General features: G+C 39.1%; 1 protein-coding gene across 2 annotated transcripts in view; it reads right to left on the bottom strand.

Moving 5' to 3' along the window:
- Positions 1-21,714, bottom strand: part of MAPKAP1 (MAPK associated protein 1) — a 101,340-nt gene that overhangs the window by 74,883 nt on the left and 4,743 nt on the right. For both annotated transcript variants that reach the window (XM_032200021.1, XM_032200022.1), the window contains exons 2-4: positions 16,728-17,051; positions 11,967-12,056; positions 7,311-7,459 (exon numbers count right to left, since the gene is read on the bottom strand). In XM_032200021.1, the coding sequence (XP_032055912.1) occupies positions 7,311-7,459; positions 11,967-12,056; positions 16,728-16,986 (498 nt within the window). In that variant the 5' untranslated portion in view covers positions 16,987-17,051. The remainder of the gene's footprint in view (positions 1-7,310; positions 7,460-11,966; positions 12,057-16,727; positions 17,052-21,714) is intronic.

The following is a 21,714-nucleotide window of genomic DNA, read 5'->3' as shown; positions in this document are numbered from 1 at the left end:
CTTGTTCCTTCTCCATAATTGAATATTATTCCAGAAGGGGGAAAAAAAAGAAAAAAATTGGAAGGCACAATTTAAAATCTTATTCTTGTACTGTGTAAAGGTCCTTCCCATTAAAGAAGGTAGTGAAATTTTATCACAGCTATTGCTATTCATAAATCTTATATCTATTTTAATTCAATCTGGTTCTAGCCTCTGAGATGCTGCACCACAATTTGATTACTACAACCATACTTTTTAACTGCTGTCAGAAGAGACAGTGCCTTATATAAACATCTGCCAGAACACATGCCTGCTTTCTATAGCACCAGCTTTAAATCATACTATGGTGATGAATCTTTATCTGACACTAATACTTTTTAACTTCATAAGGACAATTAAAATGAATTGTAGCTAAATGCACACATAACAAATCAATTTAATTCTTTGTTACATAGTAGCATACTTTGCAGGTCTTCAAAACTTACTTTCATCTTATTTAGAGTTTAAGTTTAACGGGAAGCACGGTGGCATTGACAACACCATCTTGACATGCGAACACCAGGCAGCAGACGGTTTCACAAAGCAATGCAGGACTTTGGGAAGTACTATCCCAGTAGGGCTGTTGGCTCATTTCAACGAGTTCAAAGACTGCAACAGGCCACGAACAAACACAGATCCGTTTTCAAAAAGGGATTTCTCTGTAAGGCAGGAATGCTGCCTAGGAAGGGCAATTGCGAACAACAGCAGCAAGAGACAAGGAGCTGAGGTGCAGAAGAGGGAGAAGTGAATCAAATGTGCCTTCAAGCCAGAAGTTAATCAAACCAGATCTACATTAATCTGCATAAGGCCTGAAAAATGTTTTTAATGCAAGTGAAATGCCTGGAACTGAGAGATAAAACTCATGTCCCCAAACAGAGGTGACGGCAAAAAAACAACATTCAGCCTCCTACCCCAGGCGACAGTTTGGCCAGCAGAGGCCACGCCACCCCTGCGCTGCCCTGCGAGGTACCGCAGCCATGGGGACGGCCGATGGGGGACAGCAGGCGCGATGGAGGACAGCAGGCCCCTGAGGGAGAGGCGCAGTCCCGCGGGGGCTCAGATCCGCTCCCTGCCCACCCAGCGCGAGCACTCAGCCACCATCACAAGGCGCTTCCCTATCTGCTGACAAATGGCTCTTCTATAGGAAATAACAAAACAGTTTCTGAAGTACTTTAAATTGAGCAACAGTCAGCTTAATATGTTTTAATCACTGCATGGAAGCCCGAGGCCCGCGTGCTGTGACCTCCACGGCGCTGCCGGGCTGACCGTGGGCGCAGGGCCTCGCTCCTCCCAGCACCACCGCCCGCAGCGCCAGCAGCCACGTGTGCTCATTAGGCTTCAGGAACACTACAGCTTTGACACAATAAAGAACAAACCAAGCATTCTTAATACAGGGGTGTTTTATTTAAATACAACTCAGCTAGCAGCACTGCTCATGTTAATCACGTATTCCGAAAGAAAATTTATTTTAGAAAGTGGTAATTTTTCAGTTAAGAATCTCCATCTTAAGGAAAGCATGACTGGACTCTCTGCACAGCAGATGTGATGCTACACGTAAGGACCAGAAGTATGAAACCCTATGTCTTAGGGATGCACGTCACTGATGGCAAGAGGTGCTCAGTATTACATGAGACCTCAACTCCCCATCTTGACGGGGTGAAAAAATTTACAAGGAGCTGCAGCCTGCTGACAGGAAAGTGGGACACAACTACATGCTCCCAGCAGTTGTTTCAGGTGCCTAAAGCCCAACGGTGCAGCTCTGGAACTGGACCGAGCAAGAGGCTGCAGCCCACACCCGCAGCGCCCATTGTGACACTGCCTGTCCCTGACCTTCCCCTGTCTGTGTCCCTGACCCCTCTCCTGAGCTGGCACCAGTGCACAGCGCTGCCCAGGCACTGTGAGGAGCAGCACCATGGGGAGAGGCCGCAGAGCTTCCCTGGAGCCCCCGGCCAGGAACGTGCTGCTCGGCCGTGCTGGTGTGCGGGGAGCCCACTCCTCTTGTCCAGGTGAGTGGGATCGTCCCCCAGCAGGGGTGATGCCAAGCAACGCTGCTTGTACCTGGCCAAACGAAGTGCAAAGCCAATCCAGGAAGACAGCACAGCACAGCCTCCGCTTCAGCAGAACTAAAATACCTCTCCGGCAGCTGCGCTGGCCCATCTCACCACGTCGTGCCACTGGGGCACAGAGACATCACAACAAGGATAGTTAAAGCAAGTGTTCCAAAACACTAGAAGGCTGTGTAACTTACATCTTGAGCTGTTCGCAAAGCATAAAAAAGCACTGTACACAATTCTCTCTAATAAATCTCTCTTAACAACTACCTGCAACATTATATGTATTTTATTACAAGATGTTAGAACCAGGCATGTGCTAGAGCAGAGTAATGTGTACCTAATCCAAACACCATTTGAAAGGTCATATAAATGATAACACGATAAGTATCTTTATTTCAAGTATTTCAGTAGAGTGCATGTTTTATGTAAACCACTAAAATTAGCAGAAAAAGCAACTGCTTTAAAAAAAAAAAAAAAACATGAGGACATTCTACGCAGCTCTGGGGCAGAGTATTTACATAAAAATATTTCACAGATTTCAATACTGGATTGTTTTAAACATTCTCAATATTAAATACAACAGTATTGCTTCTTTCATAAGTTCTTTATGTACTTTCTTTAAGTATAGCTATTTAATACGGGAGACTGTGGAAAACATTTGTTCATGATTATCCAGAAATACTCTTAAACAAGACTGAAACAAGAGCAGCATGCAAAAATGTATTTAAGGACTATCATCCCAAAATGCTGCTAAAAGCTATTAACCAGTACGTGTTAATTGCCACAGCATTCATATTAATTTTCACTTCAGGCCCGACATTGTGGAATATTTCCCCTGATACATTTTAAACAAAGTTTAATTTAAGGAACTGCTTCTATCAACACTTATGAAAATTAACAGCCAAGCAATTAGCACTCATGAATTATCCCTTCCCCCCATGCTTTCCACAGCATCATTTTTAAAACAGTTGCTGTAAGAGAAATTGTTGGTTTTTAACACATTACTAAAATTGCCCATAAAAAAAATAATACCATTCAGAGGTACCGTTGCTTGCAGTAGGATTTTTAGTATCTATCCAATCAAAATTCATGGTAACCTATTTTTAAATTATCTCCAGTAGTCAAGTAAGCCCACAATGCCCCTATAAGGTCAGAAAAACTAGAAGACTCTTAAAGTCTTGATTGTCAGCTAGTAATTATGGATTTTGCAATAAAAAAAAATCAAGAAGACTAGTCTGCATGCAGGAAAAGTTTTTTGCCTTGCACATCAAGTTTATTCTAGAGCTGAATGATCCCTTTTTTACATTTTGATTTCAGCTTTCTTCTTTGACTATTTTACATATCTTTGGCATTTAGTTTATTTTTTTCAACAGTCCTGTAGCACTTCAGTGTTTGTTAACATTCTTCTCAGGATGTAAGAGCAGCCATTTGGTGAGAGGCATCTCAAAAACCGAACTGACAAGACACTTGTCAGTTCAAGTGATTAGAATTTCTTAAAGGTGGCAGAGACTACAAAGAAAAATGGATGCGGATGGACTTCAAAGATGACTTCCACAGGAACTGTAAACAGGGGCCTTAACAAGAGTTAGTCATGCAGGATCCTGCAGAGCTAACAGTCGATTCTTGCATGACTTTCCTCTGTCCCAGTAGAACTTGGCAACACTTACTTTTGCTAGTGGTCATGAGGCTGAATAGCTTTGACACTAATACTGTACTAAATCAGTATCCTTTATGACTAATATCTCAGATAAGACTCATCACCCCACTTTCCAGCAACTCAAGCAAGTTACACTCGTGATTTGAAAAAAAAGTATTCTGAATTTCTATAGAATGAAAAGACATATGTTTATAAAACAATTAATGAAAGACAGGTAATGCTAGACCCTCTTTCTGAATATCAAAATAAAGAAGAGCAGAATAATTAAGGTCTTGATTCTGCAACAAAGCTTACCACTAAAAATCAACAGTCATTATCTAATAATTGTGATTACTCCTGAAAAGAAATGTTAATCTGAATGTTGTGAATCTCACAGTTCTGTCGCTGAAACAAGCGGTTACAACACTTTTGTGTTTCATGGCTGGTACATGGCTATGGCTTTCGACTCTCTCTTATGGTCTGTCTTATTTTCCCAACCTTATCAACAGTCAGCTGGTTGGGACTATAAGCCATCAAAATATGATTTTTCAAATCTTGTAAACAGCAATATAGCTAAACTTACCTATAAAATGTTTGATGATTTAGTTTGCATGCAGATAAAGGAAACCGAAATGGCAACTGATTTCTTAAGCCTTCGAGTAATTTACTACACAAATGACAACTGAATTAATAAATAAGGCTTATTTTCATATGATAATCTTAGCTAGAGTTTGCAAGATTTATTAACCAAGATGTCCAACCCACATGATTTACAAACCATGCAGGCAAGAGTTAGGTTTACATCAACTACATTAAGGAAAAACTTGAATATGCAGGCATGAGAAGTTATAAGAATGTCTTCTGGTTAGAACTGAAGTTTTACAATGCACATGAAAGCCAGAAGTCTGTCCTGTGTAACCATGTGCCAAGAGTCACCTGAATTCTTGAGCTGATTAGAATGCTTCCAATGTAGTTGCATTTCACAAGCCATATTCTCTAATTTTTCGGTAATTAATGAACTGATCAGAACAGGAAGAAATTAGAGTGCTTTAAAATTTTATTATTTCATAAAATTGCAGAAGTGGTTATGAAAAAGACACTAAATCTGGCAGAAAATGCCTGCAAGATGTAAGCATTTTAATGAATTGGTTGATGTTATTGCATGCAATGTTTTCTTATTTTTAACTGATTAGCTTAAAACAATAAATCAAAGGCTGGGGTGGGGTGGGGCAGGGCAAGGAAGACCCTGCATAGGAAGGTTTTATAGCATCAGGTCAGTTAGGAAGCTAAATTAGTGGTAAGTGGGAACCATTCAGCATGCAGTTGAACCCACATGAGCAAAGCTCACATACTGTAGATGAAGAGCTTTCCTGAAGGTTTACCGCAAAACAGGTGTTAGCCAACAAGCTGAAAGCTTACGTTACAATACTCAAATACATGCATATAAAAAGAAGAGCCTGGCTATAATCTATAATCTCAAAGATTTCAGAGCCGCTGTGATCCCTCGAGTAAATACATAATTAAGTAGTTTTTTTTTTTTTTTTTTTAAAGACATGTTTAATTAGGCCCCTAGCCCCTCCTTATCCCCCCGCCTCTCCCCAATTAGGTATCATTTTCCCAAGAGATACGTGGCTCTGTTAATTATGTAAATAAGTCACGCACTACTCCCTGAAAGAACTGCATTTATCTGAAAAATACTGCTCATATATTATCAATAAAAATAAATACCAGATCAATGGTATTTCATTAAAAACATTTTTTAAATGAAAAAATGATAATCTGGATGTTTACATTACTGCCTGAAAATACAACAAACTTTATGTAAGTAGAGTAAGTCACTAGCAAACTTTAATGTTTCCTCTACATCTCAGATGGTCAAGTAGGTATTAAAAAACAACAGATACAGAAGTCTAGAGAATAAATTTTATGACCACTCTATTGAAAAACTTACCAGAGTAATATAAACAATCTTGTTATAATTAATACAGTCTGTTTATAGTCTAACAAAATGTCAATTCAATTATTTTGGAGAGTTACATAAGTACTTTGATTTCTAAATCACACATAAACTGATTTATATCACCCTACGCATCACAACTGAGTAACACTGATGTATTTCATTAATATCTGAAACTAATTTGTACAGTACAATTTCCTTCAAATGGAACAATCACCTGCTAAGTATATCAGAGAAATATGAAAATTAAGATGTTAATTACAGTCAACTATAATTCATATAAATAAATAAAAAGCAATTTTGATTATCAAAATGGGAGGGAAAGATGCTTAAGTTTTTCAAATTTCTGATAAAAATTCTAGCAAGGATCCCAAATCATGCTCAAGTATTAAATCAACAAGACTGGGACACCATTCAACTATAATAAATTTCCCTTAAAGAAGCGTTGATGTCATTTTTACTTCCACTGTCTGTAACTGTTGGAAGTACATGTAAACATTTGCCAAACTGAAATTTCATGAGGTAAGAACAGCAAGGTATCTTTGTGTTGTCAGAGAAGTAGTGCTATCATTTATTAATGAGGCCAAACATTTTGGAAAACTGAATTAGTATTACACTTACTGGCCCATAGTAGTTGAGGTAAGAATAGAGGCAGCTTTTGCGACATGAACTTCATGGTTTAAAAGTTACCATTCTACAAATACTCTAACTACTTCTAAATACACTAGTGGAGTTACATGTCCGACTTTGCACTTTAAAAATACTTAACATAATATGAAATTCTTCCATCAGAATGGCAATGAAGCTCAAACTTCACACTCTCACAGGATACTCCACAAACAAATCCAACTGAAAACCGATTCATGCAGTATTTATAATTGTTTCAAAACAAACGACACTGATCCACCACAACATTTATATTCCAGTACAGACTTTATGATATAGAAAGAAAATAAAGAGTAACTAGTTTGCATACAAGGAAAGATAGTAATCCACAATTCTGAGCAATAACAAATGCAAGTTCTTAAAGTGAGTGCAGACAAGGAATCAACCTAACCTTCCTAGGTTTGTAATGAACCTCCTTGACTTGTTACATAGATGAGTACTTACACAGAATTACATTCTTTAGTCCTTTTTTTCCCCCACAGATCTTGTCCTGTTGCAGCTATGCTTTTCTACCCTCTAAACAGAGCGTGGATTTTTCCACTATTGTGAGAGCATTTTGAAGATAAAGACAGAACAAACAGTGGAATATTTAGCAAGTGCTGTGATGTGACTAAGCAGAAGAGACTTTCAGAAGTGCCAGATAACCAATCATTTATACAAAGGGTCTCACCATCAACCCTATAGATCTAGAACTCTGCCACACTATACATTTACCTAACAAACCTGCTGGAGGAGAAAAACAGCAAGGTAAGGCACAATTTTGTAATGAAAAGCGGAGAACTGGTTCTACTGAATCTGAATCTATTATGTTTAAGATGAGGAGATGCATGTTTCCAGATAACCACTCCAAAATAACTAAGCCTACTACAAAGACTAATTAACGTTTGAACCAGTAAATGCACACAAGAACTGCCTAAGGCTTATCATCTTCAGGTCAGGGATCACCTGGATATAAGAGAAAAATATCTGTTTTACTTACCTTGCCATCAAATTTTGAGTACTCATTGAAGGGGTTATTCAGCTGTAGTGGACACTGCTCAAGGCGCACAGACAATATTGACTGCTTCCCAGAACATGGGGATTTTACTCTGAAATTCTTTTTTTCAAACAGTGAGCTCAGTTCCTCTGCTGTAGATCAGAAAAGAGATGAGAGTATTGTATTAGGAGATGTACAGAGACTACTGATTACCACAAAAAGATGACATTATAAGAGGGATAACACAAAGTATATATATAAACAGTAAATGCTTTAGCAAGACAGAATCTACCACCACTCTTTTATAGCCCAAAGGTATGAAAATATTAGAAGTTTAAACAATGCTAACATCTGACTGAGGAAAAGATGCATTTTTCCCCATACAATGAACTCATCACTACAAGATCCACTTGAATTGAGATAAAAATAAAGGTTCAAAAAGAGAATTTGGCAGTTTTGGTCTTTCTGCTTGACTGTTTTTCTTTTTTTCTAAAGAACTGTTGTTTTATCTGCAATAGGCCATGCAATCGCATTTCAAATTGAGCTTGTAACATGTGTTATTACACTCCATTACTATACTATAATGGCACTGTGCTGCCAGCAGTGGGCTAGAGACTACATCTGATCCAGAAGAACCTTTCCTTTGGAGTTTACTTCTCATGGTAGACTGGATATGGTCTCCTCTCAAAGTATCAAACCTGCCAACACCATTCAGGACAATTAAAAAAAGCTAAAAAAATAATATATATATTTATATATATATATATAAAAACAAAGGTAATATGAGTTAATGGAGTACTTCATGGAGTCTGTGAGGTCTCATAAATGCTTCCATCGTAAAGCTCTTTTCATATGAAGAGACTGCATAGCTGAATTACCAGAAACAGTTTTAACACAAAATTTACAAGAATACTTAAATAAATAAATTAAATTAAATAGGGCTTCTTGTGTTACAAGGACACTACAAAATCAGGACAGAGCCTGGGGTGTTTTAGCATTATTAATACCAATGGGTCTCATCTGCAAGAAACTGTGACTGAATCTGGACAAGTTTTCTCCACATCTGCTCTAGGAGCAAAGAACCCCCAAACTCAATCAATCATTAACTGAGAACCAACACCAGTTCTCCTGGACTGACCCTGCTCTGCATTCGTGCATTTGGATTCTCTCACCTCTCAAAGATTTACGTGTTGCCCCTCCAGGGAAATGAAAACGCTCCTAAGGCAGACTGACTAGGGACTCCATCTACAGGGAGCTGATTCATTTCTTAAACTGTGAAATTAAAACTTGTCAGATTATAGCTACTCAAAAACGCAATTTATTTTACCAGCCTGAAAATTCAGGCAGCTGGCAAACGTGTTAAATATTTGTACTAACAGATACCTAACAGTCTTGTGAGAGGCTGTGATTAACCAAAAAAGTTTGATTAAATGCTTTTTAAAAATATGGCAACACCACTAGGGATTCTGTGTGTTTTGTGTTTTTTTTGGGTCACAAACTTACCTTTGTTAAAAACAAACAAACAAATAAAAACCTACCAACCAAACAACAACAATCAACTACAATTATGCTAGAGCATTACCCCTACCTGGTATTTCTCATCCTTTTTTTTGGATTGAAAATGACGGTCTCATCCACTATGTTTTGGATTGAGAATAATGGATTTAATGGCTCAAGTGAACAAGTAAGTGTTTTAGTCTCTAGGGAAACATTAAGATGATTTGCTTATTGTTTCCTTTTTTGGGATGTGCAAAAAAAGGATCTTGAAAATTATTCTGCATTCATTAGTGACATCTGTTTTGCTTTGAGTTTTGTATAGCTTTCACGCAAGTCAAATACCTTACGTGACAGAAGAGTTAGCTTTAACTGCATCATTTTAATTTATTTATTGAAAGTAAGCCTTCCTGTTATTCTGTGCATGTTTTTTGTTTGAACATGTGGTTTTATTAGCTATCGAAGTTACTATATATGGGCTGAAGTCTGAGGTTTTTGAATGACTCTGTCAGTATGTTGCGAATTCACATTCTATTTGTTCCTAAATGAATGAATGGAAGATGAAGATACAATGATTTAGTATTTGCTTTCATAGGCTAATCTAAAAATACCTTGCATTTTTTAAAAGAGTAACCTTTTCCTATGTATATCAACATTTGGTTTGTAGGACCCACAAACTGCTTTACTAAGATAGCAAGACCTCTATACGACATGAAGCTGAGATGTTATTTTCATTCTACTGACAAAGCACTGATGCACATTAAGCTAAAGTGAATTGGTGGCACAGCTGAGCAAAAAAGACCTCCGATGTGTTCCACTTCACTTCCATTCAGTCAGTGCCCCTGGAGCATCTTTGTATTTGTTAGTCCCCTGACCAACTCCAAACGCACATAGTTTTTCTACAGCCTCCTCTCTCAAATTCATTCCTTTCACAAGGCAAGTGGCTTGTCTCATGATGGCAGGCAGACAGATAAGTACAAAATACGTATCTTATTTCTTATTACCGTACACAAAATTACTCGTCTCTCACTTCCCTTTACCCTGCTTAGTAGACTTTTTATTTATGTATATAGCAATAAAAAAATAATCACAAAGGATATGCATTTGCCTAACACCTCAAATTACGACTACATATCCACCTCCAGGACAATGCAAACGCTAGTAAGAGTTTCCTTTTACAGCAGGGCATCTCTCTGTGACGAGTTATCTATGGAGATGATGCTATCAGACTAATGCAGTACAAAAGAGCAACCTTCCGGCGTCCTTTTAGTTTGCAAGATGCCAGCCATAAGCTTGACTTTGTCTAAAGCTCAGATAAACAGTTGGAAGAAGACAGCCAAATTCCCCCACGTGAGAACTGCTGCATCTATTGTTACTGCTTTAATGTGTATTTACCAATAATGCTGAACTCAAGGAACAGAACAGACAGCATCTCACACACAGAACAAAAAGGAAGACACAGATGATATGTCTTAAAGCTTCTCTTTTTCCTAGCCTATTACTACTGTGTTGCTCTTCATGCAAATTAGTGAAGAAACATGAAGAACCTCAGTTACTAAGCTGAGAAAGAAAATCAATTCTGCCAATAAAGAGAGATACCAAGCGCCTGGAGTTTTTACGTAATTTATTTTTTTATTTAAATTTGATCTGCAGCAGGGAGGTACTGATCCATCTGCCTGCTTCTTCAGTGGCAAACGAAAGCCCAGCACAATTTTACAGAGCAGGACACCTCCTTCGCTGCTGGTTGATGCATCATGTTTATCTTCAAGGGAATGCGCAAAAGGAACTAAATGTCATGGTGGAGCCTACGTGAAAAAGAAAACACACAGACAGGAGGAAACTAGAATCTGAGTGTAATTTGGATATTTCTGCAAAGGAGTATCAAGCAGTTAAATCAGGAAAAAAAGAATTGCATCACCAATGGTCAAACGTTACAAAAATATTGACCAAAGAGTTTGAGGTTATGGCAGATTAAACTTTAAAACGTACAGCTCTGGTTACAGAAATAAAGGCAGAAACATTTCACAACGCATTACTAGAGCATCAAACATAGCTGAACACTGTACTAAGGATTAGTGCAACCGGGTTGCTCATGTGAGCAGCTTTGTTCACTCCTTTAAAAAGAGATGCTATAGAACTGGAAAAGGCTCTGCAAATGACAGCCAGGAAGATACAAGGATTTAGGCAAAAAAAAAGGAGATTACATGGGGACCTCATTAAGATATACACAAATTTTGAAAGAAGTAGGCATGACAGACCACACAAAGGTTGAATGTATGTCAAATACAATAGGAATAGATACTAGCTTGAGCTATGAAATAAGAGAACTGAGACAGATTTTTAATTTCATACATTACAATTCAAGCTATGTAGAACATCCAGTCAGAAACACTTCATTATATAACAGTAAAAAAAAAAAAAAAAAGCAGCATATTCTTGTAGAAGTTACTGATACTAGTATAAGCTAAGACGGCATTTATTATGCTTTTGTTTAAGTAGATCGCATATAGACTTCCCCCTCATGCAGAGAAGTGACCACAAAAAATCTATAAATATAATTTCTAAGAAATTCCTCCTTACTGTGTAGACCAAATACCTCTGGAACAGTAAGAAAACCGTAACTTGTATGGAGATGTTGATCCTGCATTTTGAATGCAGACACTTGCCAATCAGGTACCCTACAGCAACAATAGTGTGTCCTGTTACTTAAATATCTCACAGTAACACTAAAATCTTTCCTGTTGCCACTTCTTGCTCACTGAGATAATAACAGTATGAGAAGATAATGTTGTTACAAGATGACAGAACACACAAACACTGTATTAACAACTTACATTACAAAAAAAAAAAAAAAAAAAAAAGAGCAGCCACTCTAACTAGTTCAAACCAGCAAACTAAATCTTAAAAATTTAATCTTTACTTTGCCTTTATTAATAATTTGGAATGCTCCAGTCATAGCTTAAAACAAATGGGAAGCCTGTGCCCCCCCCCCCCCCCCAACAACACACCATGGGAAGAGCATAACTGGGAAATGGAAGGCAAAACCAGTAACTGGTATTTTCTTTATGCCTTGAAAGTTGAAGTGAAAATTACAAACTGGAAATGCTGTAACCACCAAAAGCAGAAATAAAAACAGTAGGATAATAGAAGATCTTTTCTTCTTACCTGAGTAAGAAGTATTTCTGTCTTTCCACTGAACATTTTTGCATTTTATTTGATTTTGTCTCTCTTTCCGCAGACGTTCTAGTCTCTGAGCTTGAAAAGAAATATTATAACTATAAGTTTGTCAATGAAAGTTTACTATAAACAAAGACATAATTAACTACCTTTATATGAATAAAGATGTTTTATACTGCATGTGTAGGGGAAAAAGTCATAAAATTTTAAAGGTGGCACCCCTGAAAAGCAAATACCAACAAAAACATGAAAATGTTCTTGATTTATAATTGAAATTAGAGGATATAAAACATTAATAGAGATCATAAAGATAGTATTAACATGGAAGAGAATAATAAAATGTGAAAACTTCTGTGATTAATATGACATTTCATTATATAAATCATTAATAACGGTCTTAAAGGAATTTTAATGCACAAATGAACTGAAGTGAATATTACATTACAGGAATAAAATTACTGTTATGAATTACTCTACCCGTTTCAAAAATTAAAGATAAATGAACTCAGACTAGACTATTAAAGTTTTAAATATAAAATCCTTTATCTAAAAATCATGAAAATTATAAAATGTCAAAGCTATATAAATTAGCATAGCTTTTTCTTCAGTGTGCTGAAACAGTTTATAGGTAGTAAAATAAATGATTTGTATCTTCACAACATTAGTCAAATCTTAAAATGAATATAATATTTCTTTACGTGTATTTTGACTCCATCTTCAAAACAGGGTTTGAAAACAGCCTCAAGTAGTTGCAATACCAAAGAACTTAGAGGCCAGGGTACCAGACAATACCTTTGATCATCTTTTTGTTGACTGTCTCCCAAGAGAGATCTCCCTGTTAACTAAACCTGGGAGCAGCTACCCAAACAATGACCCCAGGAATTAACCGAGTTATAAAGGTACACTCAGAATAAGAAAGAAGATTAGACCGGAAAGTAGGACTAATGATGTTGATCACTGAAGGAAACAATTTACTGGATATATTAGCAATTTTGATGTATTGAGATAATTCATTAACTAAAATGGGTTTTTAGAAGAGATTCTAAAATACTAAATTACTCTGACAATTTTTAGATACAATTTGAGTTTCCTGAGCCACTTCACCAATTAAGACAGGGTTAATAAATATTTTCTATTCTTTCTACTATTCTTGTTTTTCATTTAGCCCTTGAAATGACCTGTGGACAGAAATAAATCTGCCATTTCCACCCCCTCCCCCCCCCCCCAAAAAAAAAAAAAAGTATCAATGTGGTAACTGATGAAAAAATGTTAAAATTCTTCACAAACTTTGAAGTTTAACAGCTGCAATGAGCAGCTGAAGGTACAGACACAAATGGGGACTTCAGCACCTATTTCCCACGGACACGAGGTCGGTGCCTAAATTCCTCTGTGCATCTTACTGTTCCTTAAATAAGGCACGTAGCATCCCTGCTTATGAGTGGAAATATTGGGTAAACCACTACTGCAGTATAGATATTCTATTCTGAAAGAAATGCCTTTTCCTTCCCCCCCTCTAATTACTGTCCTGACTGAAGTTCAAAATCACCTCCCAAAACCCTTTCTTCCTAAATGGGCGGGACTCCGTGAAACATCCATTTTAAATAGGAATCTAACAGACAAAGGAAAACACAAGAACAAAAATGAGATCGAGGCATGTTTTCATCCTGTTTGGAGGCCGCCATCAGCAGCTCGCCCTTCCAGAGCAGGCCTTGGCCAGGGGGCAGAGATGGGATGATCAGTACCCACGTTAGGAGTTGGAATTATTCGGGGTTCATTCACACAAGCACGTCAGCCTGACAGCTTTCTGTGTGAAACATGCCACCGACATAGCGTTGTCTCAGCTAGATGAGCCTTTGTTTCCAGTCACATGGATGGGGGAAGATGTTTCTTTCCCCTACTTGTAACACCTTGCACAGACCTGTCTCAGCTTTACTTTTTTTTTTTTTTTTTTTTTTTTCCCTTAGTATGGCAGTGTCAAGGCAGTGAGGGGATGGAGCCAAGAGCCAGAAGACCCCATGACCCATCCGACTCCTGCAGAAAAGGAGGAAAAATGCAATGGTAGACAATAGCTGCACTCTGCCAGCACACGGCGTGCAATACCAGAACGTGTCTCACCCATTGTGCATCCCATTCAAGTCTTAGGGCATAACTTTGATACTGGGATGCATATAAAATTAATTTCCAAATCAGCATATCTGCACAAGATCTACTTAATAGCCAATGCTTCTATAGCCTCTCAGATGTGCTGACTCTTCTGCAGTAACCTGTTATTTCTATAATTTATCAAACAGATACAACGCTCGTAAGGTGCTTAATAATAAAAGGCAACGTACTTTACAATAGCTTTGCAAAAGATAATAAGAAGTTATACTCCATCCAAAAACAACAGTAAAAGACAAAATAATTATATCTAGGACTGTATAAAAACCAGGAGAATAAAGAGCTAACATGTTAAAAAAAACCTACCACTACTACCTGTTGATATGCAAAATTACACTATCTTCATTTCTTTCCACATGTAAAAACTTTTTTTAACTGCTTTTCAGAGAACAAACATTCCTGCTCTTCCTAAATCTACTCAGGTAGCTACAGATTCCATTAAAAAAATGTCCTTATGTTTACAGATTTTAGGAGCAAAAATTGGAGATTTCACAGGTAATGAGTTTTCATGCTTGAGACATACAGACCCCTGGTTTTATGTATGAGACACAGTCAATATTCTGAAAACTACACAGCTACAGAGTGAGCGTAACATTTGTGTTTGATACTATTTTGGTTACGGAATAAGAGATAAGGTTAATTTAAATGATTTCCCTTTAACATACTTAACAGCAGATCAATTTTTGTTCTGAACTATTCCAACTGCTTTTTTTTTTTTTCCACACCACTAAAACTCAGTTAATCCTAACACAACAGCAGCCATTTTTCAATAGTAGTAGCATTATTAAAAGACACTTTGCTATTATTCTTCATAAATAAAAGATGTTTTGAAATGGAGCTGAAAAATAGTTTATTAGGGAAAACTCACAGTTACTCAATGTCTTTTACTAGTATCCAGACAAAAAAACCCACACTTTTAGATAAGATCTTTCTTTTTTGAAACAAACTTCACCAAACCTAGAAATGAACGTTATGAAGCATAATTTAAAAACATTTTCAAATAGTGACAGCACACATCAAATTAGTTCCTAATTTCAGACAGTAAACATCTTGCTTATGGCAAGAAGCATGTAATATGTCCTTCACATATGCGTATATGTGTATCTTAATATACACACATTTTCTTCCATCAAGAACTTCTAAGTACTTGATTACTGCAAAAAGCATTTATATTAAAAACAGTTAGCTTTCTATTTACTTTATTCTTCTTCCTTTATTTTTGAAAAGGGTTCAGTAGTGATCAGCCTGCATTTTTGTAGGCTTTTTTCCCCATTTTAAATCATCAGCTGATCGCCTTGATAATTGAATTAGGTTCCTGGTTGTATCAGCACACATGATAGAACATAAAAGACATTCCACATGAAAGAAGGCAAAAAAATGGCTCCCCATTGGGCTGAGTTTTTTTTTAACCTTTATTTCAGAATATGACACTAACTGGAAACTGAAACAGTTTCAAAATATAATTTAAATAGAGATTATTTCATCAGTCTACTTGGTGGAATCAAAAAATCTTTGGAGCAATTCCAAAAATTTTTAATCTTTGCTTCTCCTTCCTTATAAACTGTAACATCAACTGAGCTAAACAAATCTTCATGGACAATGCTGGACAATCTGGCACATTAAACTTCTCAACATGCCTTCGAATTAGTTGCAGCTACATCTTCAGCTTATTTCCGAATGTAACTCATGAGAACAAACGATCAGTGCTCTGTCTTCTCTGCAAGTTTTGACAAATTCTTATTTGTAAAAGGTATTACTAAGTATCTCATACCATACATTTCACTTGTTAGGCAGAGCACAGATGTTTTTTCTGAGCTCTAGGTGGTGTTATAATACCTTCAGAAATAATTTGGAAAAATAGGATGTACTGTGACAGAAATAAAGAGATCAGTATTAACCACCCAATAGCAACCATTTCATACATATTCAATATTGCAGAATCTTTGCACTTCACATTACTTGGGTATAAGTAGAAATCTAAGTATTCCTAACAACAAATGGGATGGTTTTCTTCACATCGAGACAAACGGACCATATTTTGGAAAGGTGCACATCCTCCTTAGACTTACTAATTGGTAACTTAAATCCTAGCTCAAAGATTTTCTCAGATATAAGACTTCAAAAGACAAAATACAGACAAATCATTCACTTCATTGCCTCACAAACTTCATTCCTCTCTTTTATAACAAATAGATTTGATGCATCACTAGGTAGATTTTTCTCAGAAAAGAACGATCCTGTTCAAGAGTTAACACCCCTCCAGACATTAACAATAGAAATATCAAAGACTGTTCATGTACTTTGGATTTAGACTTGATGTCTTTACAAGTTAATTTTTTTAATATATAAAACTGACTACCTCAATGTTCCTCTGTACATGATTAAGTAAAATAGCAATTAAAATTCAGTTGACAGCACACTAAAGTATCTGAATCATAACACGTCCTTTTACAAAAAGGGTCTCTACCTTACAAAAGGAAAACTTTAGCAGGTCTCTAGCTAGTCATGCTCTGATTTGCCCATGCATACCATACCAACAGAAACTGAATTTAAAAGGCCAACATTGTTTCTGCAGCAAATATCACTTACCTGTGTTTGATCGTCTTCTAATTCCAAAGTCCCAGCTTGAGGTAATATCGACTGATTGGGAATATACATAGCCCTGAGTCTCACCATTGCTTCCCTGTGTTTCTGAACCACTGTCCCCATAGGTTGACGAGGGATTAAACTTCTCCAGGTCGACATCATGATCTATCAGGACCATTTCACACATCCCTGTGTCATCACTGGTCACGTGTGACTGCCGAATATGAGCAAGTATAATTGTTGGGTTGTCCAGGAAAGCCATTCTGTACACAGGACCACCACTTCACTGTACTATCTTCTCTCCATCTTGTTCCATGGACACTGTACCTAGAAATGCAACGAACACAGCACTTAGGGAAACCCGAACAAATAAACAAAACAAAAAATCACAACCAAACACTGAACCAAGATGGATCATATCCTGGATGCATAAAATCTTACTCAATTTTCTACAGAGAACTATTTTAATTCTGCTCCAGTTTAAGTTATGCTGCTTGCTGAGATCCATTTAAAGAACGGTGCTTTTGGAGGACAGCTTGCAACCCGAATCCCAAGAGCACCAAACAAAACAGCTCCAGACAGCTCTCCTTGCTTTCCAAGGGACGGCTGCTATAAGGTGAAATATTCTAAGTACTACACACAGAAGGATGGGAAGAACGTACACAAAATAAACAGTTGCCCATTAACAATAATAAATTTATAAAAACAGGATTTTGAATTTCCTTTCACCCGTTTTAAGAGCATTTGTTTTCCTTCTGCCTCTGCAACTACTTGATTACCTGATTCCAGCCCCTTCAGAATTTAGATTTCCAGGACAGACTTTAAACATGAAGAGATTCATATCTCAGGGCTGAACATTGCACGCCCGCTGCTGCGCGGTGCTTCGTGCAGGACAAGTGCTGCAATACAGACAGAGCTCTGTGAGCACACACCGCCCGCCTGAATTCCTGAACACTTCAACAACACCAGTTACCTTACAAAACAAAGCAGGTAAAACAAACAACCCCCCACTCAACCAGTTGCCCCATTTTACTGTAGCTGAGGATTTACAGTTATTTCATCTAATTCAAGTCCGGGCTGCCTCAGACGGAGCAGCTGCCCGGGCCTCCCGTTTCCACCACCTGCACGGGCCGGCACAAGCACTTGTGCGGCTGAGGCGGGCCAGGGCACAGCAGTGTCCTGCTGGCAACCAACCCGAAAAGCAAAGGTGGTGCTCGCTGCCAGGCTCATTTGTGAAGAGCTGCACGAGCAGCAGCACGGCGGGGCACAGGCCGCAGGAGAGCCGGGGTCCCCCGCCAGCAGCAGGGCTCAGGGGGGCTGCTGGGGTTTGGACCTCAGCTCTTGGGGAGAAGCAAGCCCAGAAGCAAGCCCCAGAAGTTCAGAATCACCACTGCTTTTCTAATCATTTGTGTATCTCTGAACAAAAGTTTATGCCAGCTATAGAACTAAATGTAGCAATTTAGTATTTTAAACATAAAACCCAGAAAACCCTATCGTTACTGTTTGAAAAACATCTGTCAGCAAAAGGGAAATCAAATTTAAATCCCCAAGTAGTATCCCATGGAAATCTGGTAAAGGCGGCTGGCCTTTCCTTGGTGGATTTTAACAGAACAAAGTGAAAGAAAGCATGAGCCAGGCTTGTTCCAGGACCAAATGCACTCATAATTTTCCCCTAGGCTTCCAAGGCAAGAGGTACATATTCATAGAAGGAGCCTCGCTACGCGGCTTCTGCATTTAGCTGAAAATAACGGCAATACTTTATTTGCGTACCCATTTAATCAGAGCTAAAGCTACATTTTGAAGATACATTGCAAGACTGCAAGCAGCAAATTTACCACCTCTGCTAGTGTCCTCCCCCCAGCAAACAGCAGCACCCAGCGCATTCAGCAAGCAGAGAGTTCGATCTGCCACCATCTCAGGTCTGTGTCCTCCCTTGGCCACAAGTGCTGCCGTTTCTTTTCTGAGAGACCTCGTCTTTTCCATTTAAAAACAAAAAAAATGGAAGAACTCAGAAGTATTTTATTAAGCAACAGACCCAGCAGCAAGCAGGAACTCAATAAGAGAACGGTAGAGAAATCAAGCTGGCGTGCAGCTCGTTATGAACAGGCTGCCCCCATCCCTCTCGGTGAGTTATGCCTCCAGCTCAGGGCACCGTGCCGGCACCCCCCGGGGCTGGCCGGGCCCACCCGACCCGGTGCTGAGCCGGCCGCGCTTGCCGCCTGCCGCAGCTCTCCAGGGGCCGCGCCGAGCCCACGTCCTATTTTTTATTTTCTGACTATTTCTATTCGGGAAAGTAGGCCTGCCCTCCCTGAGGGCCCCCCCTCGCCCTCAAAGCGAGGGGCCATGAGGCAAACATCCTCGCCGCAGCGCCCGCGGGCCGTGAGGGTGCGACCAGCGCCGTGCGGCACCCAAGGGACCAACACGACCGAGCACGGACGTCCAGAACGCTGTGTGCATGACACTGCTCACACACCGCTCATCAGGAAAAGGCCACGCTTACCTGCACGCTGTAAGAACTTGTTCAAATACGCAACTGCCTTCGGCTTCTAGAAGGTCTGCAAACTCCCAATCAAAAATTACTGCTGCCCCATCAATGTGTCATATAAATGTTGGCATGTTAATTGTGTATTTATAAGATTGTTAATGGTTAGTTAATTTACCTCCCACACTATTATTGTACTTGAAATGATTTAATGTCTGCTAAGGGAGTTAACAACATGTAACAGCAGATGCGAGATTTTTACCTTTATACTCTGCACCCCGACTTCGTGCCATTAGCAGTCCGTGTGCTCAATTACCCGAGCTTCTTTACAATTTTACACACGCAATCACTTTTCCCATAAACATGGACAGTGAAAAGCAGTCAGAAATTCTGTTTAAAAGTCTAAAGTTTAATGCAAACACATTTTTCTCCCTCCTCTTCAGAATTTCCAAAAGAATACATCTCAATAAAGTGACATTAACTGAAAATTCGATGAATGTTTCACACCCCTCAAAAAAAAAGAAATCAGTCCTCAAAATTTAATTTAGATTTTTACACCATACCTTCGTATTAGAATTGTGTAGATAGCAAAGTGGTTCCTCCTTTTGATAAAAGCAAAATTAGATAGCACAGATCTGGTCAGAGGAATGATGACAGGAAAAGGTTTCAAAGAACCAAAGCTCAGCTTTGCAAACCTTTATATGAACACCTTTATGCCTCTATGTCATCAATTCCAGCAAAATCACAGATATGAGATCAATTTTTGGAGCTACTCAGCTCTGCCAGCACGCAGCCATTTCTGCGTTCCTCATGCCCACACGCCGTTATCACACCCGCAGGCAGGAGCTTACACAAGTCAGGGGCTTCCTGAGCACCACCAACTTACACATTCCTCAATCATAAACAAAAAGTAAACGTTCTTTTAATACTTGCAGTATATAAATATTATACTACCACTAAATAGAATACTTTGCAGACAGCTGCCAAGCACACTGTGTGAAGACTGGAAATGAGAGGAGCCCTGTGAAACCTCTGCAGCCTTACCAGTACTTCTGTATGACATGATATACAGTTCAGTGCTGTGATGATATACGACTTATCAGCAAACACCTTCCGTGATTCATCACACGGGTGGACAGACCCAAATCGGCCCCTCACTTTGTTCTCGATCTTTATTATTCATCTGTCTTAGTCTCTGCACATTATCTAATCAGCACGCTGGATCCGAAGGCTCTCGCTCACCCCCTCTTTGGTCTCCTCGTGGTACTACTGGAGCGCCTCCGAGCCTCCTGTCAGCCTTGTGCAGTCAGGTAACATCCTCCTAGATGTAGAACTGCACCATCAAGAGGCTGAACGACTCGCCAGGTGTCACGGGGCCTTTGTAGACAGTCGGGCAGCTAGATCGCAGCCTGCTCACCTTACGGCAAGCACTCCCCGTGCAGTACCCCGCTGCTACATTTAGGCACCTACAGTCTCCCACAGCAAGAGAAGCACGGCTGTTATGTACACCAACATTTCCGTAATACAGCGTGGAAGTAAGGCACAACGTCCTACAGGTCTGCCCTGCTCCCAGCGGGTGACACGCAGGTCCCAAACGGAGGGCACGGCGGCACAGCCAGGCACGCACACCCGGCTCCTCACAGGCAGGAACCGACCCCTGACCGAGCTCTGAGCACAGGGGCACATTCACAGCTCGGCCCTATACCCCCCAGGTTCCTCCGGCACGGCTGCCACTTCATGACTGTCGTCCCCGAAGCTGCAAGCCAACGTCACCCTTCCGCGACATGCTACAACTGAACGAAGTACAAGAAATACTCGCAGACAAGTTACATATTTTTGCTCTTCGTAATTCAAAATCTATCATGTCTGACACATGAAATTTGCTCCTAGACCTCTACGTAAGCTAGAATAAGTGATAAAAACTGGAGAAAGCTGAAAGCAATTAAAAATGTCCTGCTTCAGAAAGAGCTACAACTTTGAAATTCCACCAATTTTGATGTGATAATTTTAAGGCTCTTTTGGTTCAAATGGCTAAAAGCAGCTGTAAATTCTCCACAAGATTCTCCAGCCAATTCCTGGAAGGTTATTTCCCCTCTAAATTAAAAGAATAAGAACTGAAATTTCTTATTCTACAGACCTGTAGCTCATTTTCTTTTTTTCCCCTTTTTTTTTCCCCCCCAAGAGGAAAATGTGTTTAGGTTGATGGCCCTCCCTGAGGAAGTAACAAGCAGTCCCATTCTATTCAGTGTAACCATCAACATTCCAAAGGTGCAACTTCTGGAGGGTGCAACCTGGATCCCAAACCATCACTGCTGAACTCAGAGCACAGCAGGCTGGAAGAATTATATAACGTTGCATGTCAGCGCTCAAGGGCTTCCACGTTCACTGAACTTAAACTCCTCACTGCAGCTCTTTAAAGCGATCTTAAAAACTAATGAAAAAATGCACAGATTAGAATAAAAATTGATTTCTTCCCCCACATCCTACAAGCTGGAATAGGACGGTGTG

Source organism: Aythya fuligula, chromosome 19 (genome assembly GCF_009819795.1).
Source record: "Aythya fuligula isolate bAytFul2 chromosome 19, bAytFul2.pri, whole genome shotgun sequence".
NCBI classification, from domain to species: Eukaryota; Metazoa; Chordata; class Aves; order Anseriformes; family Anatidae; genus Aythya; species Aythya fuligula.
This window is presented reverse-complemented; position numbering and strand designations above follow the sequence as displayed.